We start from the raw sequence: 26,121 nt of genomic DNA on the forward strand, positions 1-26,121 counted from the left end.
CATTCTAGAGGGCAAAGTTAAATTTCCTTGAGGCCTTCCTTTTTCTCTGTGTTATCCATACTGAACAATTAATAGGTTATTCACTATATTCATTCTATCCTATAAAATGATTTTTTTAAAAGATTTTATTTATTTATTCATTAGAGACACACACAGAGAGAGGCAGAGAGACACAGGCAGAGGGTGAAGCAGGCTCGATGCAGGGAGCCCGATGTGGGACTTGATCCCGGGTCTCCAGGATCACACCCTGGGCTGAAGGCGGCGTTAAACCGCTGAGCCACCTGGGCTGCCCCATGAAATGATTTTTTAAAAAGTGGAATATATACATGGAGTATATATATACTAGCATTACAGATACAAGATGTCTTATTTTCTTCCACTCAACAATTCCACTTCCAGGAATTTGTGCCCTCTCTAACTTTTTAGCTAGAAGTAAGTATGTTCACTGCAGCAGTATTTGGAAACAACTAAATACCAATGCCCTAAGCTTCTCTTATGGGCAAGAGCCTTATAGCATACCACCAAATTTAATAGAGTGCTAAGTACATGATACAATGTTTTTTTTGTGAGTTTTTACAAAGCTTTCTCTGTATTTTGTAATAACAGTAACAGACGAAAATAAAATCCAAATTTGCTGCTTCTCCCCATATTTCCAAAATCCCGAATCTTTTCAAGAAAAGATTATATGTTTTTAATTCCATCTAGTATGTAGTCAGACCAAGAAACTTTTTGTATTAAGCTGACAATGAAATGGCTAGGAGGAAAGGTATTGCCAGCTGTAAAGGAATAGTTGAAAGAGTTCATCTTACTCATAATTGTTACCTTTTGCCAAAAAGTTTTCATAGGCAGCATGCTTCTAATGCTATGTACATACACCCAAAGTCTTAAACCATTCATATTAACCTGTCAAAAGTGCTGGTCCACTATTTTGACATGCTTACTGAGAACAGTAGATGACTTACTATCCTCAAAGCAAGCTATTAACTCCTGTCTAAACTTTCTCAATCTGAACTACTGTAAGGCAGCTCTTTGATGGGATGCACACTCTGCCTTTTTCAGCTTCACATCATTCTGCTCTATTGTGTGCCTTTGAGGGCTATAAAAAAGCCATATTTAAAAAAGGATAGAAATTAAGAATAATTTTTCTTAGTCCTTGTGCCATAAGAAGTACATCCAAATTAAATTCCTGCTATCACTATATATCCTTATATATACCGCTTTTATAATTTAGGTCCTTCTTACCATAGAAAGTATTTATGGTAATGTATTTTATAATTAGAGAACAAGATGAAATATTATCTATCTACTCTAAAAAACCCTGCACCATATTTCTTTTTCATATACCTGAAGAGATTTAAAATCTGCAGTTCTCCAATGACACTTCTATAACCAGTCTAATTGTTTTTCTAATTAATAGAAACCTTTTCTCGCAATTCTAAATACCTTTTAACTCAATAATTCCACTTCCAGGAATTTGTGTCTCCTGCAATAACTACAGATATGTACAGATATTAAGCTGCAAGGATGTCCACTGCAGCAGTATTTAAAGCAACTCAATAGTAACAATAATGAATTAGTTAAATAAATTATGGTACAGCCATACGATATATTTAGAGCTATTTAGACCACTTAGTAAAAGATTATGTATAACATGAAGGTATTCATCATATATTAAGTAAATTAGGTCATAAAATTGTATTTCATTTATGAAAACATTTTGTAAGAATGCCAAGTTGCTTAGTGATACTTAAATTCTTTCAAAAATTAATGTAAATGATTTTAGTAACTTGAAAAAAATATATATTATGATTAAAAAGCATTTTTAAAACGTGTGGCCTATCAAAACAGCATTAATTAACATGTCTCTTGGTAAAGATGAACACATGCAGATAATAACTAAAGTGAACAAGAGGGTGTTTATTTTTTTTTTAATTTTTTTTTATTTATTTATGATAGTCACAGAGAGAGAGAGGCAGAGACACAGGCAGAGGGAGAAGCAGGCTCCATGCACCGGGAGCCCGATGTGGGATTCGATCCTGGGTCTCCAGGATCGCGCCCTGGGCCAAAGGCAGGCGCCAAACCGCTGCGCCACCCAGGGATCCCAAGAGGGTGTTTAAAAGAGAAAAATGTAACCTCCTTCTTTCTCTTTCTATTCTCATTTATTTTTTGCTGAATTCTCCCCAGGTATAGGAGTCCTATGAGACTGACAGAGCTTAAAAGTAATGTGTAGCTGTGAAGTATTTATATTCAGTATACATGCTATTCACAGTTTTATAATTTTATTTCTTTTTTTTTAAGATTTTATTTGTTTATTCATGAGACACAGAGAGGTGGGAGACATAGGCAGAGGGAGAAGCAGGCTCCCAGTGGGGAGCCGGTGTGAGACTGATCCCAGGACCCTGGGATATTGACCTGAGCCCTGAGCCAAAGGTCGAAGCTCAACCACTGAGCCACCCAGGTGCCCCTATAATTTTATTTCTTATGCTAGAAATTTCTCAGAAGAATAAATGGAGGGGAGATATGCCATACAAATATTTATTCTGTTGTTTTTTAACATCACATATTAAGGCTGTACAATTTTGTTAAGTATTTACAATATTTTAAAAAATGATTTGAATTGAAAGAGACAGATTTCCTTACACAGTCAAGGCTCTCTCAGGTACTTCTCTTTCATCTCCCACACCCTAATGAAGCCAATCCAGCATCTAAGCATTCAAGCCTCATTGTGTTTGGATCCTGTTTGTTCTGTCTATGCAGGATATTTACTTTGGAAGGGGAGATTAATGGCTGAAGAACATGACTAAATAGCTTATTTGCGAAGATAAACCAACCTGAATTAGTATTAAGGTATAAAAACACATTGGACTACTAATTAATAAAAACAATCTTTTGTTTAAAAGAAAAAAATCCACAAAGACCATGGTTATAAATATTTCTAATGCTTTTTCTAGCAGATAATCTTAAATAATAATAATAAAAAACCTCAAATAAGCAACCCAAGAGAAGGCAAGCTGCCTTATACAATTCCACAATATAACAAGTCTGACGCTGTAAGAGAAAAAAAAACACAATTTCTCCATTAAAAAATAATGTAAGCTAAGTTTTAAATGGGGAAAAATGTTCATAGTACATTTAATAAGAAGCTGATAGATTTACTATCCTAAGAGGTCTTAAAAATCAATAAACAGTCCAATACAGAATGGGAAAAAGTCATGAACAGGCAATTCAAATGCAAAGAAAAATATATTGTGAATAAAAAAAAACATAATTAAAGCAGTGTATATTGAAATGAGATGTAATTTTTTATCTTTCAGATTGGAAAGTTAAAAATTTTAATAATACCAAGTAGTAGTAAAGCTTGGGGAAACAACATTCTTATAAATTACTAGTTATTGATATAACTTTTTAAGAGAACAGTTTGGCAATACTTAGAGTTAAAAAGGTACTTTTTTTGAAACTTATGTTTTTCATTTCTAGGAATTTATCCTATCAATCTGTGAAAAACTATATATAAATATGTTTAAAGGAGGCTGCTCACATGTAACAGTTTGTAACAGCAGATTAAAAAAAAATAAACAAGCCCAAATTCCTTTCTTATAGAATTTGCATTTTAGTCTGCAAATATGCATAGAGCTGCAAATAGGCTCTATATGCATGGAGCAATTTTTAAAGATTCAAATTATAATTTTATAATGTTTTGATTGGCTAGAAATTAACAACTGGTGCTTATATTTTTAAAGTCTGTAAGGAAGTTGAGAATATTTTAGAGACTAATTTCAAAGTTAATTTTTTTAAGCACCATATAAACATACACATTTGCCTTCACTTTTCTTGGACACATCAGTACAAATTGTTATTCACGAGACAAAATGCTTTGCTTAAAACAGTGATCACATTAACAGAATTGTGAGGAAAAAGTCTTTAGGGAAAAGGCCAAAATAACTTGCATTTGGGCTCCAAGAAAACCTGATGCTCTAAAAAATATTTTTAATTGTTTCTATAGTTTGTCTTCTCCTTTAGTGGCCCATCCCTCAAAAGCCAGCTGGAGCTTGTAATAAAAGGACATCTTTTCCAGATAAAACCACAAATCCCTCTTTAAAAATCTTTAATGTGTTTCTTTTTACTTAACCCACTAATAGGTGGTTATGCATCTCACTCCATGGAACTTAACTGACTTATGAAATTCCAGGAAAAAAACTTTTAACAACAATGAAATAAAGTTTCAGAGAAAATGTTGAAATATAGAAAGTTCTCACTTGTGACAAATTCCTGAAAATAAACTTAGCTTAGTCTATTAAGTTACTGCATCCACTGGTATTATAAAGCAGCATATATGTAACAACTACCCTGACCAGAGCATTGCATAAATATTAGCTTGGAGAGGCTAATATTCAATAAAATTATTAAAATTCCTCTTTTAATGTAGTTCTCACACTGTTGTGATTCCTCTGTTCCTAAATATTAAACAATTTTAGAGATGCCATAATCTTTTAGACACATTAAAGAAGTCATTAGAAATATTCTCTGCTTTTTTCCATTGATACTGCTCATTACTGAGGGATAGTCAATATGCCATTGTAGAGGAGTGGGTGAGATCTTTCCCTTTTAACTTCAATGATTGGTATCATACATATAATAATAATGTAAAATCTTCACCAGGCATTCTTACTGTTAATTTATCAGGTCCAACTACCTTTTTATGGAAAAGGCTATGTTCACTATATTCATAATCCCTTAATGTGTAATTCCAGAATTCATAAAGCTCCTAAAAGCCAAAAGATTTTTATAAGCTTGCTGCAAACTCTTGTAGCAGTAAAACCTGATTGAGGGTGACAATTCATATATTTCACTGCAGAAATATTCATGTGTTTGCTTATCTTGTGCTTCTCTAGAACAATTGGGGTTTTATAATAAATGAGAAAGTATATATCATATTACCTTTATAAAATTTGAAAAATTCTGAATTCTGAAACATATATAGCCCCAAGAGCTTTAAATGAAGGATGCAGATCCATTTAGGTTCTGTGTTGTTATTTCTTTAGTTGGTGAATATTGTACCTATGCCATAGCATATTTGATATTTCAAAATCATTCTGGGGAAGAGGCTGAATCCTTAATTTTACATCATTTTTCTATAGTATGTTCTTCCAAAGGGTAATCAAGACTTCTAGAAACATAACCCACAGAGTTAATGGAACATGCATGCTTTTTACAAATATAAACCTCCCCTGCCTGACCCAACTTTTCCTAGTGTCCCTACAGTACTATACATTTCTTCTATTATACTTTTTATTTGTCAATATCCCTTTCTAGAATATAAACTTAGTGATGACAGATGCTGCTTTGATCTTATTTACCAGTGATTTCCACTTGGTAGATACCCAGTGTCTACCTCAACACTTGATGAAAATAATATTTGAATTAGAGAGCAGAAGAAATAGTTTCAAAAAAATTTCTAAGTACCTTCGGATAATTCAAGGTACAAAGAAAAGCATGGGTACTATTCTCATTATTTAGAACTCCTTTTAGTATGATTTTACCAAAATATTTTAACAGCTGTCCATTTACTGACATTTCTATTGTGGAAATAATCATGCTTTTTATTATTTCAGCTTATTTTTGGTAATCTTTCATATTAATTATTGTAATTCCTTGTCATTTAAAAATAAGCCTCAGAGGTGCCTGGATGGCTCAGTAGGTTAAGTGTCTGCTTTAGGCTCAGGTCATGATCCCAGGGTCCTGGGATTGAGTTGGGTGTCAGGCTTCTGCTCAGTGGGGGGCCTGCTTCTCCCTCTCCCTCTGCCCCTGCTCTCTCTCTCATTCTCTCTCTCTCTCTCTCAAAAAAAAAAAAAAAGCTTCAGTGTTTAAATACTTATACTGAGGACTTTTTTTTAAAATTTATTTATTTATGATAGTCACACAGAGAGAGAGAGAGAGGCAGAGACACAGGCAGAGGGAGAAGCAGGCTCCATGCACCAGGAGCCCGATATGGGACTCAATCCCGGGTCTCCAGGATCGCGCCCTGAGCCAAAGGCAGGCGCCAAACTGCTGCGCCACCCAGGGATCCCTATACTAAGGACTTAATTTTTCGCTGAATTTCCATTGCTACTGAATTTTAAAAACTATGCTTAACATCATTAATAGCATCAATGTCAATAACAAATGGTTTTGAAGTGCCAATAAAATTGCTACATTTCAACATGCATCCAAATAATATTGACTGGTTTTCTACATTTACCATAGCTGAGTGCTTCCCCCAACCCCTGGCCCATTATTTTATTTTTCTCACTTTTACTAGTAGGGTTGGTTTAAATCTTGATTTAGATTCTCTGTATTCACTTAAAGGAAGTAAAAATCTAATTCCTCCTTCCTTGTTTCTTACATTAGTTAGCTGCACTAGAGTTTTAAAATAGAAATTTCTAAGTAGGAAGCTATCCAGAAATAAGAGCACCACACAGACAGATACAACTAAGTGCCCTGTTCACGATACATTAGTTTCTGAATATGTATGATTCTTGGTACTTAATTTTGGATGAGGCTTTGGTTTCTTGACAAGTTCTGACCCTGTCGTGACCTTTAGTTTCTTTAGACAGGATCTTGTAGATTTTCAGAGGATTGTGATGATATCCTAAGGTCAGACTGTGACTGTGCATTTTCCCACAACTATCACTGCTCACAGAGCAGTAAGATTAACTGAATGTCTTACTGACCACCATTTTCAGCTACGTAAGGTCCAAAAAAAGTGACTTACCTTTTAAAAAAACTTCATGGAAGGCAGTTTCTGACATTCCCAATGGTTCCTGCCTCCTGGTATTCACACCACTGTGTAATCCCCTCCCCATTGGTGTGGAGTGGACCAACTGACTTGCTTCTAATGAATCGAATATGGCGAAAGTGATGAGATATTACTTCTGTGATTAGATAAAAGGCTATGACTTCCATTTAGCTAACTTACTCTCTTGCTTGCTCATTTGGATAAAGCTACCTGCTATGTCATTAGATGCTATATGAGGAGGCACACATAGCAAGAAACCAAAGGCCTTGAAGTCTTGCATGTGAAATGAATTGAGGCCTTAGTCTAAGAGCTTTTGAGAACTTAATCCTGACAACAGCCATGTGAATCATCTAGAAAGTAGATTTTTACCAGTTAGGCCTTGAGATGATGCAGCTTTGTGAGAGACCCAGTCAGAGGACCCAGCTAAGCTGCACTGAGATTCGTGACCCACAGAAACTGTGAAATAGTAACTGTTTTAAGTCACCAAGTTTTGGGGTGATTTGTTACATAGCAATAGGTAACTAAACTAATATAAATTTCAAAAACAAAACATTTTTGTTCTGAAACAAAATACAACATAAAATTATGGTTTCAAATTATATATGTCTGGTTAATATGTATCCATTATATCTTTTAATATGATACAAGTTCATCATTAGCAGGAAATACAAATAGCAAAGAAGATTTCTGGCACAAAATATTGGCAACCTATGTTTGAATGACAGAGTTTTAAAACCTAAACTGATCTTTGGCAAGATGGTTCAATGAAAACTTTTATCTTTATTTTTTTATTTTTTCAATGAAAACTTTTAGATAAAAATAATCTATACTATTGGAAGAAAAAATTTACTAGTGTTCTTGGATCATGGCTGGTATAGCAGCCATCAAACACAACACAGGATGTTATCAGGCCTCATATAGCCTAATGGTAAGATTATCAAAGAAGAGAACCGCAGGTTAGGGGTGTCTGGGTGCCTCAGTTGGTTAAAGATCTGCCTTTGGCTCAGGTCATATCAGGGTCCTAGGTTGAGCCCCACATCCAGATTCCTTGCTCAGTTGGGAGTCTGCTTCTCCCTCTCCCTCTGCTGCTCCCCCCACCTGCGTGCTCTCTCTTACTCTCAAATACTTTATAAAGCCTTAAAAAAAAAAAAAAAAAGAGAACTGCAGGTTATCCTCTTTTCATTAGAATTTTTTAATAATAAATATAACTAATATAAATCCCAAGTACTTTCTTAAATGGACTTATTAACATTTTGAAGGATTATCTGTTATAATATAAGTTTTTTGAGAACTTAAGACCTCAATAAGGAGGATGCCCACCTGATGTCCCACACACTACTCAAACTTGTAAAAATGTCTTTCCATTTCAACTCTGTTCTTCCTCTAGTTTTTCCAGCCTTAATAAATAGTATTTCCATCTATCAGTTTGCTCAAGACAAAAATTTGGGAGTTCTCCTTGATACACTTCATCCCATTCAGAAAGTCTACTATCTGGACACCACGTGTGTTTCAAGTCCCTCTTCTCTCCATCTTCGAGGACACTCCCCTGGTCCAAGTCACAATGATTTCTCCCCAGAGCTATTCCTTCTTAATGAGTCTCTCTACTTCCATTCTTGTCCTACTTCCACTGTTGCAATTTATCCTTCACACAGCAGCCTTTAAATCTTTTAAAAATGCAAATAAGAACATGTTCCTTGATTAAAATCTATCAATGATTTCCACTGCTTGTAAGATAAAGTTTAAAAATGGAAACTAACAGAAACATCTTAACAAGGGTTTCAAGGTTCTTCAAGCTCTGACTCTGCATAGAACACTATCCTCCTTTTCTGTTCCAAGCTGCCCTCTGGCCACAAAGATCCTCCTGAATTCAGTGTATCAAATGTCCCAAGTTCTTTGCTTCCGCTTCCACATGGAAGGTTTTCCTGTGGCTAATCTCCACTTATACTTCTGTTCCTAGCTTCTTCCCCTAACAGTGTCACTGCCATGACATACCGCAGCTGTTTACAAAATATTTGTTGAAGAGAAACATGAATAAAATTGTTCAAGATTGTGCTATTGTAATTACAATTGGGAAAATATTTAAATTATGGCCTTTCATCCATTAGGAATGTCTTCTTTCACCTTTTTTATTTAGAATGAAATACATTAGCTTCGAGATCAGAAAAAAATCTATTTATATTTGGCATGGTTATTATAATTCATCTATTTACCTCCTCAGTCAACCCAACTATAATAGCTTATGTTTAGGTTTTCACTTTATAATAACTAATTAAGACATCTATATCAATTAAGCCAATAATTAAATACAAACAATCACTAGTACTAGTAGTTAAAAGGGCTATTTCTGAAAGTGACGACATCTTTCAGGAAAATAATATCAAAGAAATGTCTTATCACGGAAGCACAATCTTAGACTTGACCAAATTTCATTGAGTAATAAAACATTACAATAAGAAGGAATTATTTTAAAATGAACAAGATGACATGATTGTTAAAGTAAATTCTTCAATGCTTCATCTTATGTTCTTTTAAACACATTTACTAATCAATGTAGTTTATTATGTTTAAATTGTCACTTAAATGTTATTTAAAAGCTTTTAATGCATTTTTGCTATCTATTATAATATGATACAGAAGATGTATGAAACCAATATAAAATTCAATTACTAAGGATAAAAATTTTATTAACAGGTCTCAGTTTCATTCCCTAAATAAGAAATATGATTCATATTTATTAATTTGTTCAAAGATATCACTAACATGTAGCTCTTCAGAATAATTAAAGTATATTTGTAGGATATAAACATTTTTATTGTTTTACTAGTTCACTGGATTTATTATTAAAAAATTATAAGCAACACTATGACCAATTTATACCACACAATAAATGATGTATTCTATGAAAGACAAATGTTTTCAGAGTCAATATAATCACAGCATACCTTTCGTGGACTCATGTGTTCATTTACAGTTTGCTTATAATTGCTTCATGATGATAGGAGTTTGTGCATTACAAAAAGACTTTATTTATTAGTTACAGAATATACTAAGCATACTCAGAAAACTGGAAAAGCTAGCTCTGGGACTAGTATCATATAACGGCAAGTTATAGAGTACTTCAGAGCAAAGTCGGAGTGTTGGCATAGGGAAGATAAATGGTGGAAACTGGACTAGCAAAGACTAATATTTAGTAAGTCCACTAACACAAGAAAATCAAGTCTTAGAGTTGTATACTCTGCTCATGATGAGAAAAAAATTTACTTAATTTTTAAAAGCATAGTTAATTATTCTATAATGGACTATTAAATTTCCTTTTTAAAAAATGTATTTAAAGATATGTACAGAAACCATTAACATCTATTTAGTATGCTCGAACACACACTTTTTCCAGCAAGTGATTCTTTTCTTTCAATAATTTATATCCTAATTTAACTAATTCAGGTAATTTATTTGACTTTATATATATTAGAGGGTTGGTTAATAAATAGTGAAAAGATTTTAAAATATATTTTTGAGAAAATAAATGCTTTTTAAGCAATATAAAATGTGTTAAAATGGACAAGAGTAAAAAAGGTGTGCAAAATTATACAATAAAATTCTCTAAAACATCACTTTTTCCTTTTGTAATTTAAAAATTCACAGGAGATCATGTAGTTAAAGGTGGTCAGTTTTTTCTGAGTTCCATTTTTGAAGCCCAAATATAAAATAATTATTTAATATTTTTGCCTTTTATGTTTTTAAAACATAATTACTTTGATAACTTGTGAGTGCTTATTAATAAGCAAGGTGGAGTTTCAGCAAAGATCAGCATAGCATGTTCATGTTTCAATCCCCAACTGAGTATAGCTGGTCAGCATGTTGTTTTTGACTATATATTTTTTCTTTCTCAGGTGTAAATTGTTTAATTTCCACCCTTAATGGACCACCAAATCCTTAGAGGAAGGAGAAAGTACACTGATGCTGAAACACAAATTAATGTGGGGCCTAACAACAAATCTGAAAATTTACCTCAATATTATTTTCACCAGCTTTCTAAATTGTGTTCCTTTGATCAACTACTCATATCACCTTATTTAGTAGCCGTTTCTTAAGAAAACACAGTTTAAGACAAAAAATACTGGAGTAATAATTAAACTTAATTAGTCTATACTTACTTTAAAGACCAAAATATTTGTGAAAATATGCCAGCAGATAGAGGCTGAGAAACCTTTATTATTTCCTTTTAAAGGGAGAATGTTAAGAATTCCAAATATCATCTCACAAGCAGTTATTTAATGTTACTAAATTTTAATCTACTTTTTAATACATATTTCATCCCTAAACTAAACAGTATACCTTAAGAAAACTTAATAAATTATGCTCTTTCTCATATAGTTGAAGGAAGTCAAATACCATGTGGTGTCACATATTATGAATATTAAAGATTGTACTTAAATAAAATTATAAAGCAATGCAAATTAACTTCTTATATTCACCAAAATGGATGCTCACAATTCTACCTTGATAATATGTATTACTACCAAAGGGATTCAAGAGTCAAGAAAGGCTGGGAAACACTGCTGTAACACTGCTGAGTTTTTTCATCATTTTAAACCCAGAAAAGTTTCAATTAATGATGGAGGAAGCGAGTCACTGATATTCATACTGCCAAGTGAAACGCAGCAAGCTAGAATAACTGGTTAGTTTTATTAAGGTATCTTATTAAGATGGCTTATTAAGCTACTCACCATTGTTTTCATAGGGCTTTAGGCTGATACTAAACTTTAAAATGTAGGATTCTTTCCTTCCTAACTTTCATAAAAGTCATATATAATTAGCACTGAATGAAATTTTCTAATGTCAACATTTCAAATTTTGATTAACAGGGAATACAAATCAACCTCATTCAAGTTTAATTCAAAAGACTGGCAACATCCTTTGGGAGACTAGTGGAGATAATATTCAATGCACCTTCAAACTTCAGACTAAGCCAAGGGTCTACAAAGTAAAAGTAATATTCAACTTATTAAGCTAGCATCGTCACAGTAATTTTCTCTACCTGAGTTATGTTTGACTCATAAAAACCATATATTCTCAAATTGAAATAAACATTTTGGGTCCGGTATACCCTACTGTTGATAGATATGATGACTGATCTACACAGATGATCAAAATAAAGACAAAGCAACAGTTGACAGAAGGGGTGTGGGTAATGACTAGGATGTAAGAAACAGACATTCAGACAATGGTAGAAACTCTGGACAGTATACAATTAAAAACCCAGTGAAATTCCATACAGTGGAAGAACAATGGTTGTTCAGCTCTATTATAGTATTATCATTTCTGAACATGAAACACCAGTCAGTAGAAATCATACAAGCTTGGATAACTTAGTTAAGTTTTCATTATTATGTTTTGAATAAGGGTAAACCAGGAGTGGTTTTTTTTCCTCCAGCATTTTCGTTTTCATCTTTTATGGTGTATTCAGGGCTAGAACTAGGGTGAGATGCGGCACTCAATTTGGTGAAAAATTTAAGGGGGTACGAAAAACCCGCAGTAATCAAAATAAGTAATATTTCAATCAATATTTAAAAAATAAAAGTTAACACAAAAATTTCATGATAAATAAAATATCAAAATTTAAATAAAGAAAGGATTAGTACCCTCTATAATACTGATAAAATTCCTTAGGTAAAATATCTTTATATTGTAATGAGTTTCTTTAAAGAATGAGTTTTTTTTTAAAGATTTTATTTATTTATTCATGAGAGACAGAGAGAGAGAGAGAGAGAGAGAGAGGCAGGCAGAGACATAGGCAGAGGGAGAAGCAGGCTCCATGTAGGGAGCTGGATGTGAGACTTGATCCCAGGACTCCAGGATCATGCCCTGAGCTGAAGGCAGATGCTCAACCGCTGAGCCATGCAGGCATCCCTAAATGATGAGTTTTGATAAAAGGGTGAATGGTTTCAGTCTATCTACTATCATTTACATAAGCACAGAATATTTGAGTAAAAAGATTTCTAAAGTGAGTTTAAATAATAAAGCCCTAAATATTGTTCGAAGGTACTTGGCATTCTAAATCCCCACGTTTAAGCCCTCTCTGATTTTTAAGCTCTAAACTCCTTGCTATATGCAAGCAAGTTTTCCCAAACTAGACTGATTCTAGTATCAAACTAACTACTTTTAACTCACTGTATGGCTGATGATCTTTGCTTGAATTAATCACCCTGGGGTATATAAGGTGATGATATTCTATTATTCTAACTACATTTATGGACTGCCATTCTTTTATACAAAAGAACTTCTTCCTTTCCATCCTCCATTTTTAAAGTATATTTATAGGCTTTAAAATATACTTTAAGTATATTTATAGACTGTAAAAAATATCCTCTAATCAAATACTCTCTTTTTCTCCCCATGCATAAATTGTACCAAATATGGAGACTGGGAACCTTTCCAAGCTGGCTCTTGTGTCCTTTCAACATGACCCTGTTAGTCTTTGAGTACTTGCTTTCTGGCATGAAAAGATACTCTATACTCACTGTACTTTCCCTTCTCCAGACTTAGGAGCTCTTTCCCATCTACTTCAAAAGGCTAATAACTTATTAGTTTTGGGTTTATCTTTCTTATTCCTTTTATGCCTATTTTTTGCATAAAAGGTAGAATACTGTAAGTACTTGATTTTTTTTCCAGTTAGGAATATGTTCTGAAATCACTATCAGTTTATAGACTTCCATTCTCTCTCTCTCTCTCACAGTTGAATTGTATTCTATTAGATGAATATGTCATGGTTTTTTCAACTATTCTGTTTGGATTGCTTATGTTTGCTATTAAAAACAATCCTATAGGGGCACCCAGGTGGTGCAGTTAGTTGAGTCTCAGACTCTTGGTTTCAGGTCAGGACATGATCTCAGAGACCTGGATTCAAGCTTTAATCCAACTCCACGCTCAGTATGGAGTCTGCTTGAGATTTTCTCTCCCTCTCCCTCTGCCCTACCACTATTATCTCTAGCTCTCTCTCTCTCTCTCCCTCTCTAAAATAAATAAATAAGTAAATAAATAAATAAATAAATAAATAAATAAATCTTTAGAAAACAAACAACCAATCCTATATTTCCTATGTTGTTTCATATTCATGGAGGTATATATTCAGGATGGATTACCTAGAAGCATTTTTCCTTTGTATACATGGACCACATCTTCTTTATCCATTCATCTTTCAACAGACACTGAGGCTCCTTCCACAATTTGGCTATTGTGGAAATTGCTGCTATAAACATTGGGGTGCAGATGTCCTGCCATTTCACTGGCAAATTGAACAGCAATAAAAAATAAATTTATATAAAAAAAGCATTTTTCCTTAGTCAAAATGTAAATGCATATGTAATTTTGTTAGATATTATCAAATTCTTGTCCACAGGGGTTTTACCATTTTGCTTTCTTACTAGTAATGTATGAAAATGCATAGAATCCCTTTTACTTCTAATTTCCAAGATCTTTGTGAAGAATCTCTTTTTTCAGAGTTATATCGTATTTACTTTATGTCTCTGAGGCTAAAATTTATTATTTTTCTCACTTTACTATTTCTAGTTCCCAAAAGGTGGTTATAACTTTTTATTTAAAATGTAGAAGTCAAAGATATTCTTTAGTCAATGACTTACATTTATAGAGCACCTTATACTTTTCAAAATACTTTTATGTACACACATCTTATTTGATCCTCACAGACATGTTTTGAAGTATAGGGCAAGTAAATCAGTTTCACCTTCCAGATGAGGACTGAGAAGAAACATAATTTAATGACTTCTACATACTCAGTTAATGACAATCAAGGGTCTTGTTAGTTCACTGATATCTCTACTAAGTTGTCTCGCCTTTAACTTTCAATTCTAGTGCTTTAATTTATTATATATTAGTGTCACTTATTACATAAAAGTATTAGGCATACAGACTTACTAATTATATTTACTTCACAAGTAGTAGAAATGTGAAAGCTATTAATGAATTATTTATGTTCATATGTTAAGCTTATTTTGGATATTAAAGCTTAATTCTTTTGAGGTTAGCTTATAAGTTTACAAACTATAAAGTGCTAATCATGTCTAATAATGTAATTTATTCTGGAAAAATATAGCATATTTTAATTCAAAGTAAGACTCAGTTATGTAAGCAGTAACAAGTTAGAATGCAGTGAATTACCTTTTCACATATTAGGAATTTGTAAAACTGTAGAAAATCAAATCCAATGTAGCAAAAATGTAATTGCAAGACTGCATTAAAGTTCAAAGGCTCTCTTTGTACTAAACAATGTCTCTTAGCATTCTCTGAAAAGATAGGGGAAAAAGTTCTCTTTCAAGTATAAAATATTTTGGCCTAAATTTTTAATTAGATTGATTCATCCTTGAGAATGATAATATATATTTATCCTATCAAGTGAGTCACAAGGAAATATTAAGGATGACACTAACAGACATTATAAATTGAGAATCCTCAAACGGAAGCAATGAAATCAGTAAGTGTAGATATAAACCCTGATTTTGGTCTCTTTTCCATAATGTAAACTCTCTTCCATGAAACACAATCTGTATGTTAAAGATGTCATTTATTTTTGAAGTTGAAAAATAACAAAAAGACTTTAGACCCACATATAAAAGGTACTCTTTTTATCCTTTTCTGAGACATTGACCTGTATACTCATTTAAAAATGAACACCACATCTTTACGTTATTAAATCTTTGTTTTGATCTATTAGTATTCACCAAAGTGCCATTTTATAAAACCTCACACTGAATAGACAAGGCTGGAGGTGACCATCTGCAGCTTTAGAGACTGCGTTTGAATTGATGAAAAGAGCTTTGTGTTTTCATTGCCAAGTTTGATTCTTCCAGTCATTAGGCATTCCCCTCAGATCGCATCAATGAAGCCGTGCTCTCTTACACCCATGTGTTAAATTCTCTTCTCCTCATGGTTTCCTTTGCCAGCTCTACTCAAGAATGACTATTGGGTCTTAGCCACATTCTTCTCACAGCTGTGTTAAAAAAGAGCATCAGAAAGTCTTCCTAAAACCCATATGTGTATCTGGTCAGTTCTCTGTCTTGGGGTCACCTCACATTGTGGTGTGATTATACAGAGATTCATTCTTGTTCTTGAACTGTGCTACTCCCACCACTCTGGGAAAGATTAGGCCCTCCCGTCAGTAGTAGAGAACTTCTTGGAAGACTGATGTGAAATATACATAGCTCAGAAGGCAAACTAATTGAAGGAAGAAGATGTTTCAAGATTTTAATTGATAATAATGCTATATATATATATATATATATTTTATCATTGTGTAGCTTGTCGAATGGCAAACGGTAACATAAAGAGAAATAATGTATGCTTTTGTATGCTTTTTAGGATATTGCTATATGCATCAAAAAGAAAGTCAAATGAGAATGATATCCCAAGGACTATTAGCTTGAATGGTATAAATACCAAAACAATTAAAAAGTTAAAATGATCAAGTTTAGTAAGTTCCAAAATTCTGTTCACCATGTAATTTCTGGAGCCTAACTTTCACTTTTAGTCAGTCTTTACACAGAAACACTTGACAGAGTAATTGATAGTAGTGAAACTCTTTTTTTTCTTTATACTTTTGTTAAGAAGTAAAGAAAAAAAAATATTTGTTGAGTTGCCCAAGAATATATAACAATATGACAAGGAAGATCACTTCAGCTGCTATTATATACTATATTATTATAGAATGACTTTTTCTTTTTAACTATAAATGATCAAGAATAAAGTTCATGTATGGACAACATTTATGATTTTACCACCAGGGAAAGCTACAGCTTACACTGAAATAAGCAAAAGATTTTCTTTCTTTCTTTCTTTCTTTCTTTCTTTCTTTCTTTCTTTCTTTCTTTCTTTCTTCTTTTTTTCTTTCTTTCTTTTTTCTTTCTTCTTTCTTTCTTTTCCTTTCTTCTTTCTTTCTTTCTTTCTTTCTTTCTTTCTTTCTTTCTTTCTTCTTTCTTTCCTTCCTTCCCTCCTTCCTTCCTTCCTTCCTTCCTTCCTTCCTTCCTTCCTTCCTTCCTTCCTTCCTTCTTTTTCTTTCTTTTCTTTTCTTTTTCATTAAATAGGCTCCACGCCCAATGTGAAGACCAATGCAGAGTCCAAATTCAGGACCTTGATATCAACCTGAACTGAGAATCAACTGAGAACTGAGAACTCAAGAATGGGACTCTTAAGAGACTGAGCCACCCAGAAGCCCTGAAAGATTCTTTTATTCTGTATTTTTCAAGGGCCACATGTGCACATGGGCAAATCCCTTAGTGGGGAGAAATAATCAAACATGGAATGTTAGAATCCAAGTAAAACTGTTATTTCTACTTATTCTTGGGTTCAATTTAGTTTTTTTTTAAATCATATTTTGGGAATAAAACCTATACCTAGTAAGGAAGTATATATCCGATTTTAGTTGCGTATATTGAATTTTTATTAAAAGAAAACCAGACTTTGATTTATATAAAAATGTAGACCTTTCTATACTACTAGGGAGATACATCATATTAAATTTTCCATGTGTTTAAGAACAGAAAAAGCAAAGGAGGAAGTTCTGAGTGAGCTGTCAAGTATAATGAGGCTGAGCAACATCCTAGCAGGAATAATGAAAATTTCTTATTGATGAGCACTGGGTAGGTATTATATAAGACTGATGAATCACTGACCTCTACCTCTGAAACCAATAATACATTATACGTTAATTAACTGAATTTAAATAAAATGAAAAAATAAAATTTTTACAGTAGCTTCCCTTTTCTCTTCCTGACTACAAAAGTATCCTAAAGTACACTGGTGGTTAGTGCAAGTAAGTAAGAAAATTAAAATTACTTTCTATATCGTATTTTTATCAATTCTAAAACTACTCTCAGATAAGATGGATGAATGAGTTCTCCTGTCTTCACAGAAGTATCTAGAAGCTCTGTAGCCCGTTAAGGGTAAACAGTAAGAAGGTTTCAACTGGAGCTAAGAACAGAATCAAGGGAAAGGATGCTTGTCAGATCATATGGCCACTCTAAGGAACTACAATTTCATATAAATGTGTGAAAATCACATTTGAATGTTTCTGAAGCATAAGAACTCCTTTTTTTTTTTTTTTTTTAACCTGTCAAGTTTTGGTTAAAAAGCATATGGTCATTGTTAAGTGGATCCTATAATTCCCCTAAAATAACAGGAACATTATCTATTTTAAATTTTTTTTATTTTTTTTATTTATGTATGATAGTCACAGAGAGAGAGAGAGAGAGAGAGAGAGAGAGAGAGAGAGAGAGAGGCAGAAACACAGGCAGAGGGAGAAGCAGGCTCCATGCACCGGAAGCCCAATGTGGGATTCAATCCTGGGTCTCCAGGATTGCGCCCTGGGCCAAAGGCAGGCGCCAAACCGCTGTGCCACCCAGGGATCCCACATTATCTCTTTTAATTACTGTAACATTGGGATTAATGAAAAACAATAAAAATTCCTGCATTTTATTTAGTCTTAAACTGAAACAGCATGGATCTCTCCCATATTTTACTCTTCTGTTCTTTTTCTCTCATTCCTTTCCATTGTACTCATCTGAAACATGTTTCATCTATCTTAGTAGGCAGAAATGCATATTAATTAGCTCAACTCTAGATCACCTATTTGAAGATAGGTTCTGAAATGAAGAAGCAGATCGAATGTAAGCAGCTGTGTTGTAATTTAACTTTTTAGTCCCTATTTTCATGTTCTTTATGCTCTTTATGATTCATTCCATAAAGTTAACCATTAAGGGAACTTATCAGAGAAAGTTAAGATTCTTAGTTTTGAGAATTTCTTTTCTTCTTTAGCCTGCATCCTTCACTTTCCATTTCATTTGTCAAGTTCTGGGTTAGGCTTCAATTTCAATCATCCTACATTAATCCTTCCCTGGTAGAGAGGAATGTCATAGACAACTAACACTATGTTTCTTTTTTGTGTCAAAGTGACACATTCCCTAAAGATAAAGGTGTTAGGCCAACTCTTTAGTTTTTATAAAGAAATGAATATAATACATATCTATCAAATGTGAGAGGTATCTCTGTATTTATATATAATAAAAGTAGCTCTAAAGAAATCTACTTTATGTGCTCAATGGATGAGAAAGGTGATCCACTATACAAATATATAATGGAATTAAATTCTTTATAAAATACATACTTATTTGATAGTGTGTAAGAAGCCTTGTATTTCATAAGTTAAATATGTATTTAATTTAAAAACATGTGCTATAATTTACAAATCCAGAGTATTAAATTCTTAAAAAACATTTCATGTGCTCAAGAATAAAAATTAGGCATGTTAGATGCTGTACATCTTAATGATTACTTAGGAGTCATATGAAGCCATTTTCTACATATAAATAATAGTATCTAATTGGATCTAGATTTGGAAGCTGCCTTCCAGAGCTGATTGGGAAGTTTATTTGTACATAAACTATCAGGAATAAATTACTTGACTCATTATGTGCTGAGGTATGTATTATATTTCATAGAGCTTTTAAATCTTAAACAAAAAATAAATTTTGAAGAGCAATTTCCAGAAGTTTTAGATCCTCCCATTTATTAACAATACTAATAAATCAAAGTGATTTTCAACTTCATATTAATTAATGACTTAAACCTTGTGCTGAGTTGAGAACTTATGAAACTTATTCTTTGATTCAATCAACAAGAATTTACAAAGCATTCAGATGTTTGTACTGTTGCTTTGATATTTATAGTCCAACTAAGAATTTATAAAAAAAAATCACAGGTAAAATTGGCAAGAAGCAGAAAAATTTTAGTGAAAAGAAAATACAACTATATAACACCTTTTGTATTAAACTATGTAAGGATATTTTACCACAATTAGTTTTCATTATGGTTCAAATCAGATTCTGGAGCCAGCAGCAAAATTAAAAAGTTTAGTGACATTTTTTGATGAAAATTGTAGGCTTTTTTTTTTTTTAAACCAAGAAACTGTGGAAATGCTCTGTTCCCCTTCCCAGCACTCAGAGTCATCTACCCTGTTTTATAATTCAACCTGCAAACAGATTAAGCAGCTGAGTTTGTGGAAAGTATGTTTGCTCTACGCTAAGAACCCTTGTGTGACACTATGGCGACTCCCCTGACACCTCGAAGGGAACTACAGACAGTTCCTCATCAGCAGGGAAACCAGGCTGAGAATTCACAATTTCTTTGTGACCTCAACTTCTTCACAGAAATCAGTATTTGACCAAGAGGCAGGAAAGACTTTTTGTTAGCTTACATGTCCTTCTTCTTCTTCTTCCTTTCTTTCCTGTCAATACCACTCAAAAACTCAGGGTGCCCTATATTTCAAAAGGAAATGTTTTATGCTGATCTTTGGTATTTTCATTATGCAATTAGGAATTAGGACACATGTAAATTTTAAGTATCTGATTTTTTTAAAAGTATGGAAAGAAAGAAAATTTTAGAAAGGGCTATATTCTTTCTTGAAAACATGTTTAAAAGTGCTGAATTTTTGTCCTGTATCTTTTTGTCTGACCTATTTATTATAGTTATAGTTTATGAGGGATTTGAATCATATCAGTGTAAATCTGGCCCATAGTAAAGATGATATGCAACAAAAGTTACTTTATTGTAATATCTAGAAGCTTCTGAGATCTTCTAACCTTATAAGCCTGGTTGTAAATACTTTCAAGTAATTACGTGTAGCTTAGGTATGTTAAGTATAGTCAAATATATTTTTTTAAATCCTTCAGAAAACTTTTGTTCTAGGTTACAAGAACTATAGCTACAGACAGAACGACAGATGGGAAATAAAATCTAGTGTAAAGAACAACTGAATTTAAATCTCCCGTGATGATAAAAATATCACTTAATGGATTTGTGTGTCAGTTTTCTTTTAATAAATGAAGATTATGGATGGTCCTTGGCAGAATCATTAAGAGAAGTTTCTCTTACAAAGTTACTATGCTCTTAACCTGCTCTTTAGTTCCCTCTACTTCCACATAGCTCACCAAAACTAAGTGCATTCAGCATCAGCTAAAGAGCAACCTAAAACCAAAATGACAATGTGTTCTTCTTCCACAAACATATACAATTTAAAAAGAGAAGTACCTTAACCTTGCTTGACACAAGAGAATGGATTTCCACTGGTGAAATTTTAGGCTTTATGTCACCTGGGCCACGAAGCCAGTTTTGGACAATGAGGTCTGGCACTCTTTATACTTTCCCTCTATCAGTGTTTCTGCCTATAAATATTTGTTAGCTTATAGATGCTAATTCTGTATCACTTTCCTTTCTAGGAATACTCCTATAGGCTAAAAAAAATTTAAGAAATTCATTTGACTCTAAAAAATTAAACTTAAAATTCTACAATTATTAGAAATAGTATATAGTCTCTCTCTATTATTACTGAAGATTTCAGGTCTTGTAAATGTAATTAAACTTCATGGAAGTTGGTGGATAGGACAAGGGTTAAAAGCTCACTAAGAAAGTCAGACACCATAGGAGTAGTGGTCGCAGTGAGAAAGGCAGGCAGGAAAGCCACAAAGGTCATTCTTTTCTATGAAATTCTTCTACCAGCATTGAGTACTGGGTTGGGACAAAAAAGATTTTTTTTTTTTTAATCTAGGACCGAAAGTAGACCATATCACTTTTGAAATTTTCCTGTGTATTCCTGATCTGATCTGCTCTTACTTTATGCTGTTATCCCATCAACCTATTAAATTGTTGTAGTTCATTTGTTCGTAAGTGTTTACAGAGTACCTACTTTACAGCAGGCATCTGTGTGAATATTTGGAAGAGGTGTGGATACAAGGATGGAGAGAACACTGTCTATGTCTTAGGAATGCTCAATGAGGAGTAATTTTACAGGGAGTGAAACAGAAACAGATAAACAAAGCAATTATAACACCTAGATCATGAAGACCTGTAACAAAGGTACGGATTAAGTACAATGAAAACAATACAAAAGATAAACATCACAGAGGTAATGTCAAGACTGGACTTTAAGGAGTAACAAAAATTTGGCTAGGTAATAGAGGAAATGGGAGGAATATGCTTTAAGAAGAAGAAATAGCTTGTGTACAGATACTGTGGTTGGGGTCATGGGAGGAAATGATACCAAAAAATGGGAGGCCAGGACAAGCCTCATATATGGTGCTAAGTTGTTTATGCTTTAGTGTGTAGGGGATGACAGCCTCTGAAAGATTTTAAATAGAAAAGTTATATAATCTGATTTCAGTTTTAGAAAAAATTAACTCTGGTGGGAGTGAGGAAGACAAACTTGAGAGCTAGAGGCAGGTAAACTAGTTTTGTGATTATTTCAATAGTCTAGATGAGGGATGATAAGGGCCTGAAATAGTGCAATGAGCAAGTGAGGATGGCATAAAGGGAGTCAGATGATTCTTAGGTGGTAGAGAAAACAGAGATTGACAGCAAAGTGAATGTGAAGAGTAAGAAAGAGTGAGGGAAGGAGGACGGTGCTGAAACTGCTGAAGACCATCACTGGGAAGGGAGATACAGGAGAATGGTGAGGACTTTAATTTCAGTGGAGGAATTTTTAACAAACATACTATGACAACCACACAAAAGGGAGTGATATCTAACTTTCTAGGAAGCTGAAAAAGACTTTGTAGAGAAGAATTACTTGAACTAGTCTTGCTAGTCTGATGAGTACAATTATACTAATAATATAATTTATAAAATGCTTATAATAAAGTAACTGGCACTGAATTAGGTATTTTACATGGCATCCAGTTTATTACTCATATCACACCTGCCTGAGAAGGCCGTATTACTGTCTGAAATTTTCAGCTGAGGAACCTTTGGTTCCAAGGGTTAAGTGATTTGTCCCAGATCTCACAGGTGATAAGTAGGAAAGCAGGGACTGAAGTCTAGGTTTGTCTGACTTGGCTATACAGCTTGCCTCTCTCCTCTATGCTGCACTGAATCTCATGGGATGAATGTTTTTCATGGGGTAAAGGGGGAAAAGGCTCCAAGCAGAGGAATATACATATATAAGGTATTTAGTCTTGAAAAGATTGAGCCCTTTTGAAGAATGGGACATTACAGTGTGGGATGAAATGGCAAGAGAAGGAGGGACTATGCAATGTGCATTGTTCTAAAGGCATTACACATTTATCTCATCAAATTCTTATAACATTATGAGGTGGGAGTATTATTATCCATATATTATGATCTGCACTAGCACAGGTTTTAAGATAAAATGTGCAAGTTCATGTACCTCTGCATTTTGAATACAGATCCTGAGATTTTAAACCACTATGCTATATTATTGAAGATATGTGAGCATCTTTACTTACTGTTTACCATTATTTTATATTAGTTTTATAATAAAAATATAATTAGAAAAAGGCCATTGAATTTAAAAGTTAGGAAATTACTGGTACTCTTAAAAAAGAACAATTTTGTATAAAAGCTCACCATTGTGTAGTGAGTAGCACAGGAGTGAATCAAATTGAAAGATTTGATAATGAATATAGATCAGTTATTCAAGAAATCTGGTGGTGAAAGGAAAAGGGGAAATGTGCACCTATTTAGTTTACATCGTAATTACTGCCCAGAATACTGACATATTTACAAAGGACCTTCAAAAATAATTGCTAAGAACAGTAATTTCAGATTATATGGAGAATACTAATACCATCTAACAAAGTCTTATAAGCTGGTTTCCTGGAAGGTTATCTCTTATATGCAATAAAAAGATTGATGCCCACATTAACTGCAATGAAGGTATACTGCCCAATTGAAGGCAGTTAAAAATAAAATATAGTGAATTGAATGCGAACAAGAAAGCCTCACAGTATTTCCTCTAGGTCTTACTGCTGGAAATTAGAATAAAAGATTCAACATTTAAATTTAAATTTAACATTTAAATAACATAATTGTTTCACTTAAACTCTGTCCATTGATTAGTGTCATTCCATTAAAACCTTTTGATCTGTCTGTGGTTAAATGTGAAGAATAGGACAAAATAATAAGTTTTTTTCAAAAGGTTAAACTGATTCAACTTAAAGCATTATCTGAAATGATGTTATTTCTACTTGGTATACAAAGTTTTTTTAAAATTATTTCTTACAAAATAATAATACTAGTTGATAAAATCTAAAAAATAAAAGTTGGCATTTCCAAAGATTTTACAGAAATTTAATTGGTCTCTGGGGAACAGTTTTAGGGGATTTTAGTCATGTATATAAATTAAAGAATTACATGTAAAGAAAACTCTGAAATTGTAATTATTTGTAGACTTTAAGCAAGTAGAGCTAACAAATACTGTCAGAAGTTACTGATTTGTAATTTACAATGAAATGAGACCTATCTATGTTATCTTAGTGTTTTTAGAATGTTAATGTATATTGTGAATAATGGGATATGGTTTCCGACTGAACATAAAAATAATCTTTAAACCTACAAAAATTAGAATACTTACCATAAATCATAAATTTCAGGGCATTCTGACTGTAAAGATTTTTTTTTTAATTTTTTTTTCAATTTATTCATTTATGATAGTCACAGAGAGAGAGAGAGAGAGAGAGAGGCAGAAACACAGGCAGAGGGAGAAGCAGGCTCCATGCACCAAGAGCCTGACGTGGGACTCGATCCCAGGTCTCCAGGATCGCGCCCTGGGCCAAAGGCAGGCGCCAAACTGCTGCGCCACCCAGGGATCCCTGTAAAGATTTTAATATGCATAATTCGTAATCTGTTTTAAAATGGGTCTTAACTATAGATTTATCTGACTTTGGGCTACCATCCAAAACATAATTTCAGGGACTCGGGTGGCTCAGGAGTTGAGCATCTGCCGTCAGCTCAGGGTGTGATCCTGGAGTTCTGGGATCAAGTCCTACATGGGGCTTCCTGCAGGGAGTTTGCTTCTCCCTCTACCTATGTCTCTGCCTCTTTTTCCGTGTCTCTCATGGATAAATAAATAAATAAATAAATCTTAAAAAACAAAAAACCATAGTTTCAGGGATATTGGGTAAATGGTTGAGATGATTTATTGTCAAATAAAAACTAAAGAAGTAAGAAACTTTGAAGTTAGCACTACTTCATACTGTGAGACTGAAAACAAATTAAGGAAAAAGGTAGGAATTGAAGGCAATTAAGTGTATGAATGAGATAATGCTGTTAACAATACATAAAGATGGGATCAGTTAAAATGACAAGTTCCATTCCACTAAAGGTGCCTTAGAAATTCTGCTAGTGTTCAAGTTCCTTAAATTAACAGGTGACGTCTTTGCATGATATGTCCTATGTTAACATTTTGCTAGCTATTGTAAAGACTGATTGATTTTATAGCTTTATTTAAATTTTAACAAAAATGCAAAAATCACTGAAAATAAACAAATGTAATTATACACTGTGAAAAGCTGTACTGAATACTTCAGAAGAACAACACATGAAAACTAATTCCACTGGAACGATTCCATGTGCCTCAGATTATAGAGTCACATATGATCTCAACTCAAGCAGGATTATCACGAAGTTAAATGAGTAAAGTTGATTACTTAACTGCCTCTTCCCCTTGCCAATAACTTTACTTATTACCTATGAAACGATTTTAATAGTATGGCTTCCATGAACTAATGAAGATCAGTTAATAAAAAAGTTCATTTGACTCAATCTATTTTTTTCTTAAATCATTAACAGCATGGATATTAAATAATATTTAGTTGTAAAAGAAGTGTTTTTGTTTTGTTTTGTTTCATGCTTTTGAAATAATGTAAGATCATTTTACTTACTTCTGAACTTTGTCATTGGCTGCTTGGGAGGCCTCCATGGCATGCTGAAGCTCTAATTCCATGTTTGCTCGATCTGTCAGAGCTTGCTGTAGTTGGGTAGCCAGTTCCTCATTCTGTTGTTGAGTGATGGAGACAATGTTCTCTCTACTTTTTAAAGCTTCTTCGTAAGTACTAAGTGTATGGTTAAACTGATCCTTCAGGTTTTCTTCTTGGGATAAAGATTTGTGTAAACTGAGAAAAATATAAAAATAAATAATTTAAGCATAAATATGCAGTCTTACTGACAAATAATGTATTTAACAAAAATCCCCAGTAAGAAATACCCATTTCTAAAAATCAATTTAATACTTAAATGGGTAAATAAAAATAACTTTTATATCACAATACTATCCTTGATAATTATCCTATTTCTCTGCTTCTAGGCTGAAAGCTATCCAGACAAATGATTATTGATGTTACCAAAGCATACATGAAGATGCTGCAAGATGTTAATTTAATTACAACTGTGTAAATATTACATTCAATTTTCTTTAAAAGGAATAGCAGAGAATTGAAAAATAAAGCATCTCTAGGTAAATAAAAGAATATAATAAGCTGACTGCA

At 33.2% G+C, this 26,121-nt stretch overlaps 1 protein-coding gene across 7 annotated transcripts in view; it reads right to left on the reverse strand.

Annotated features, from left to right (window-relative positions):
- MIPOL1 (mirror-image polydactyly 1) overlaps positions 1 to 26,121 on the reverse strand; it is a 321,422-nt gene that overhangs the window by 30,794 nt on the left and 264,507 nt on the right. For all 7 annotated transcript variants that reach the window (XM_055309236.1, XM_055309237.1, XM_055309238.1 and 4 more), the window contains one exon: positions 25,519 to 25,749. In XM_055309236.1, coding sequence (XP_055165211.1) covers positions 25,519 to 25,749 — 231 coding nt within the window. The remainder of the gene's footprint in view (positions 1 to 25,518; positions 25,750 to 26,121) is intronic.

This window comes from Nyctereutes procyonoides, unplaced genomic scaffold (genome assembly GCF_905146905.1).
Source record: "Nyctereutes procyonoides isolate TBG_1078 unplaced genomic scaffold, NYPRO_anot_genome, whole genome shotgun sequence".
NCBI classification, from domain to species: Eukaryota; Metazoa; Chordata; class Mammalia; order Carnivora; family Canidae; genus Nyctereutes; species Nyctereutes procyonoides.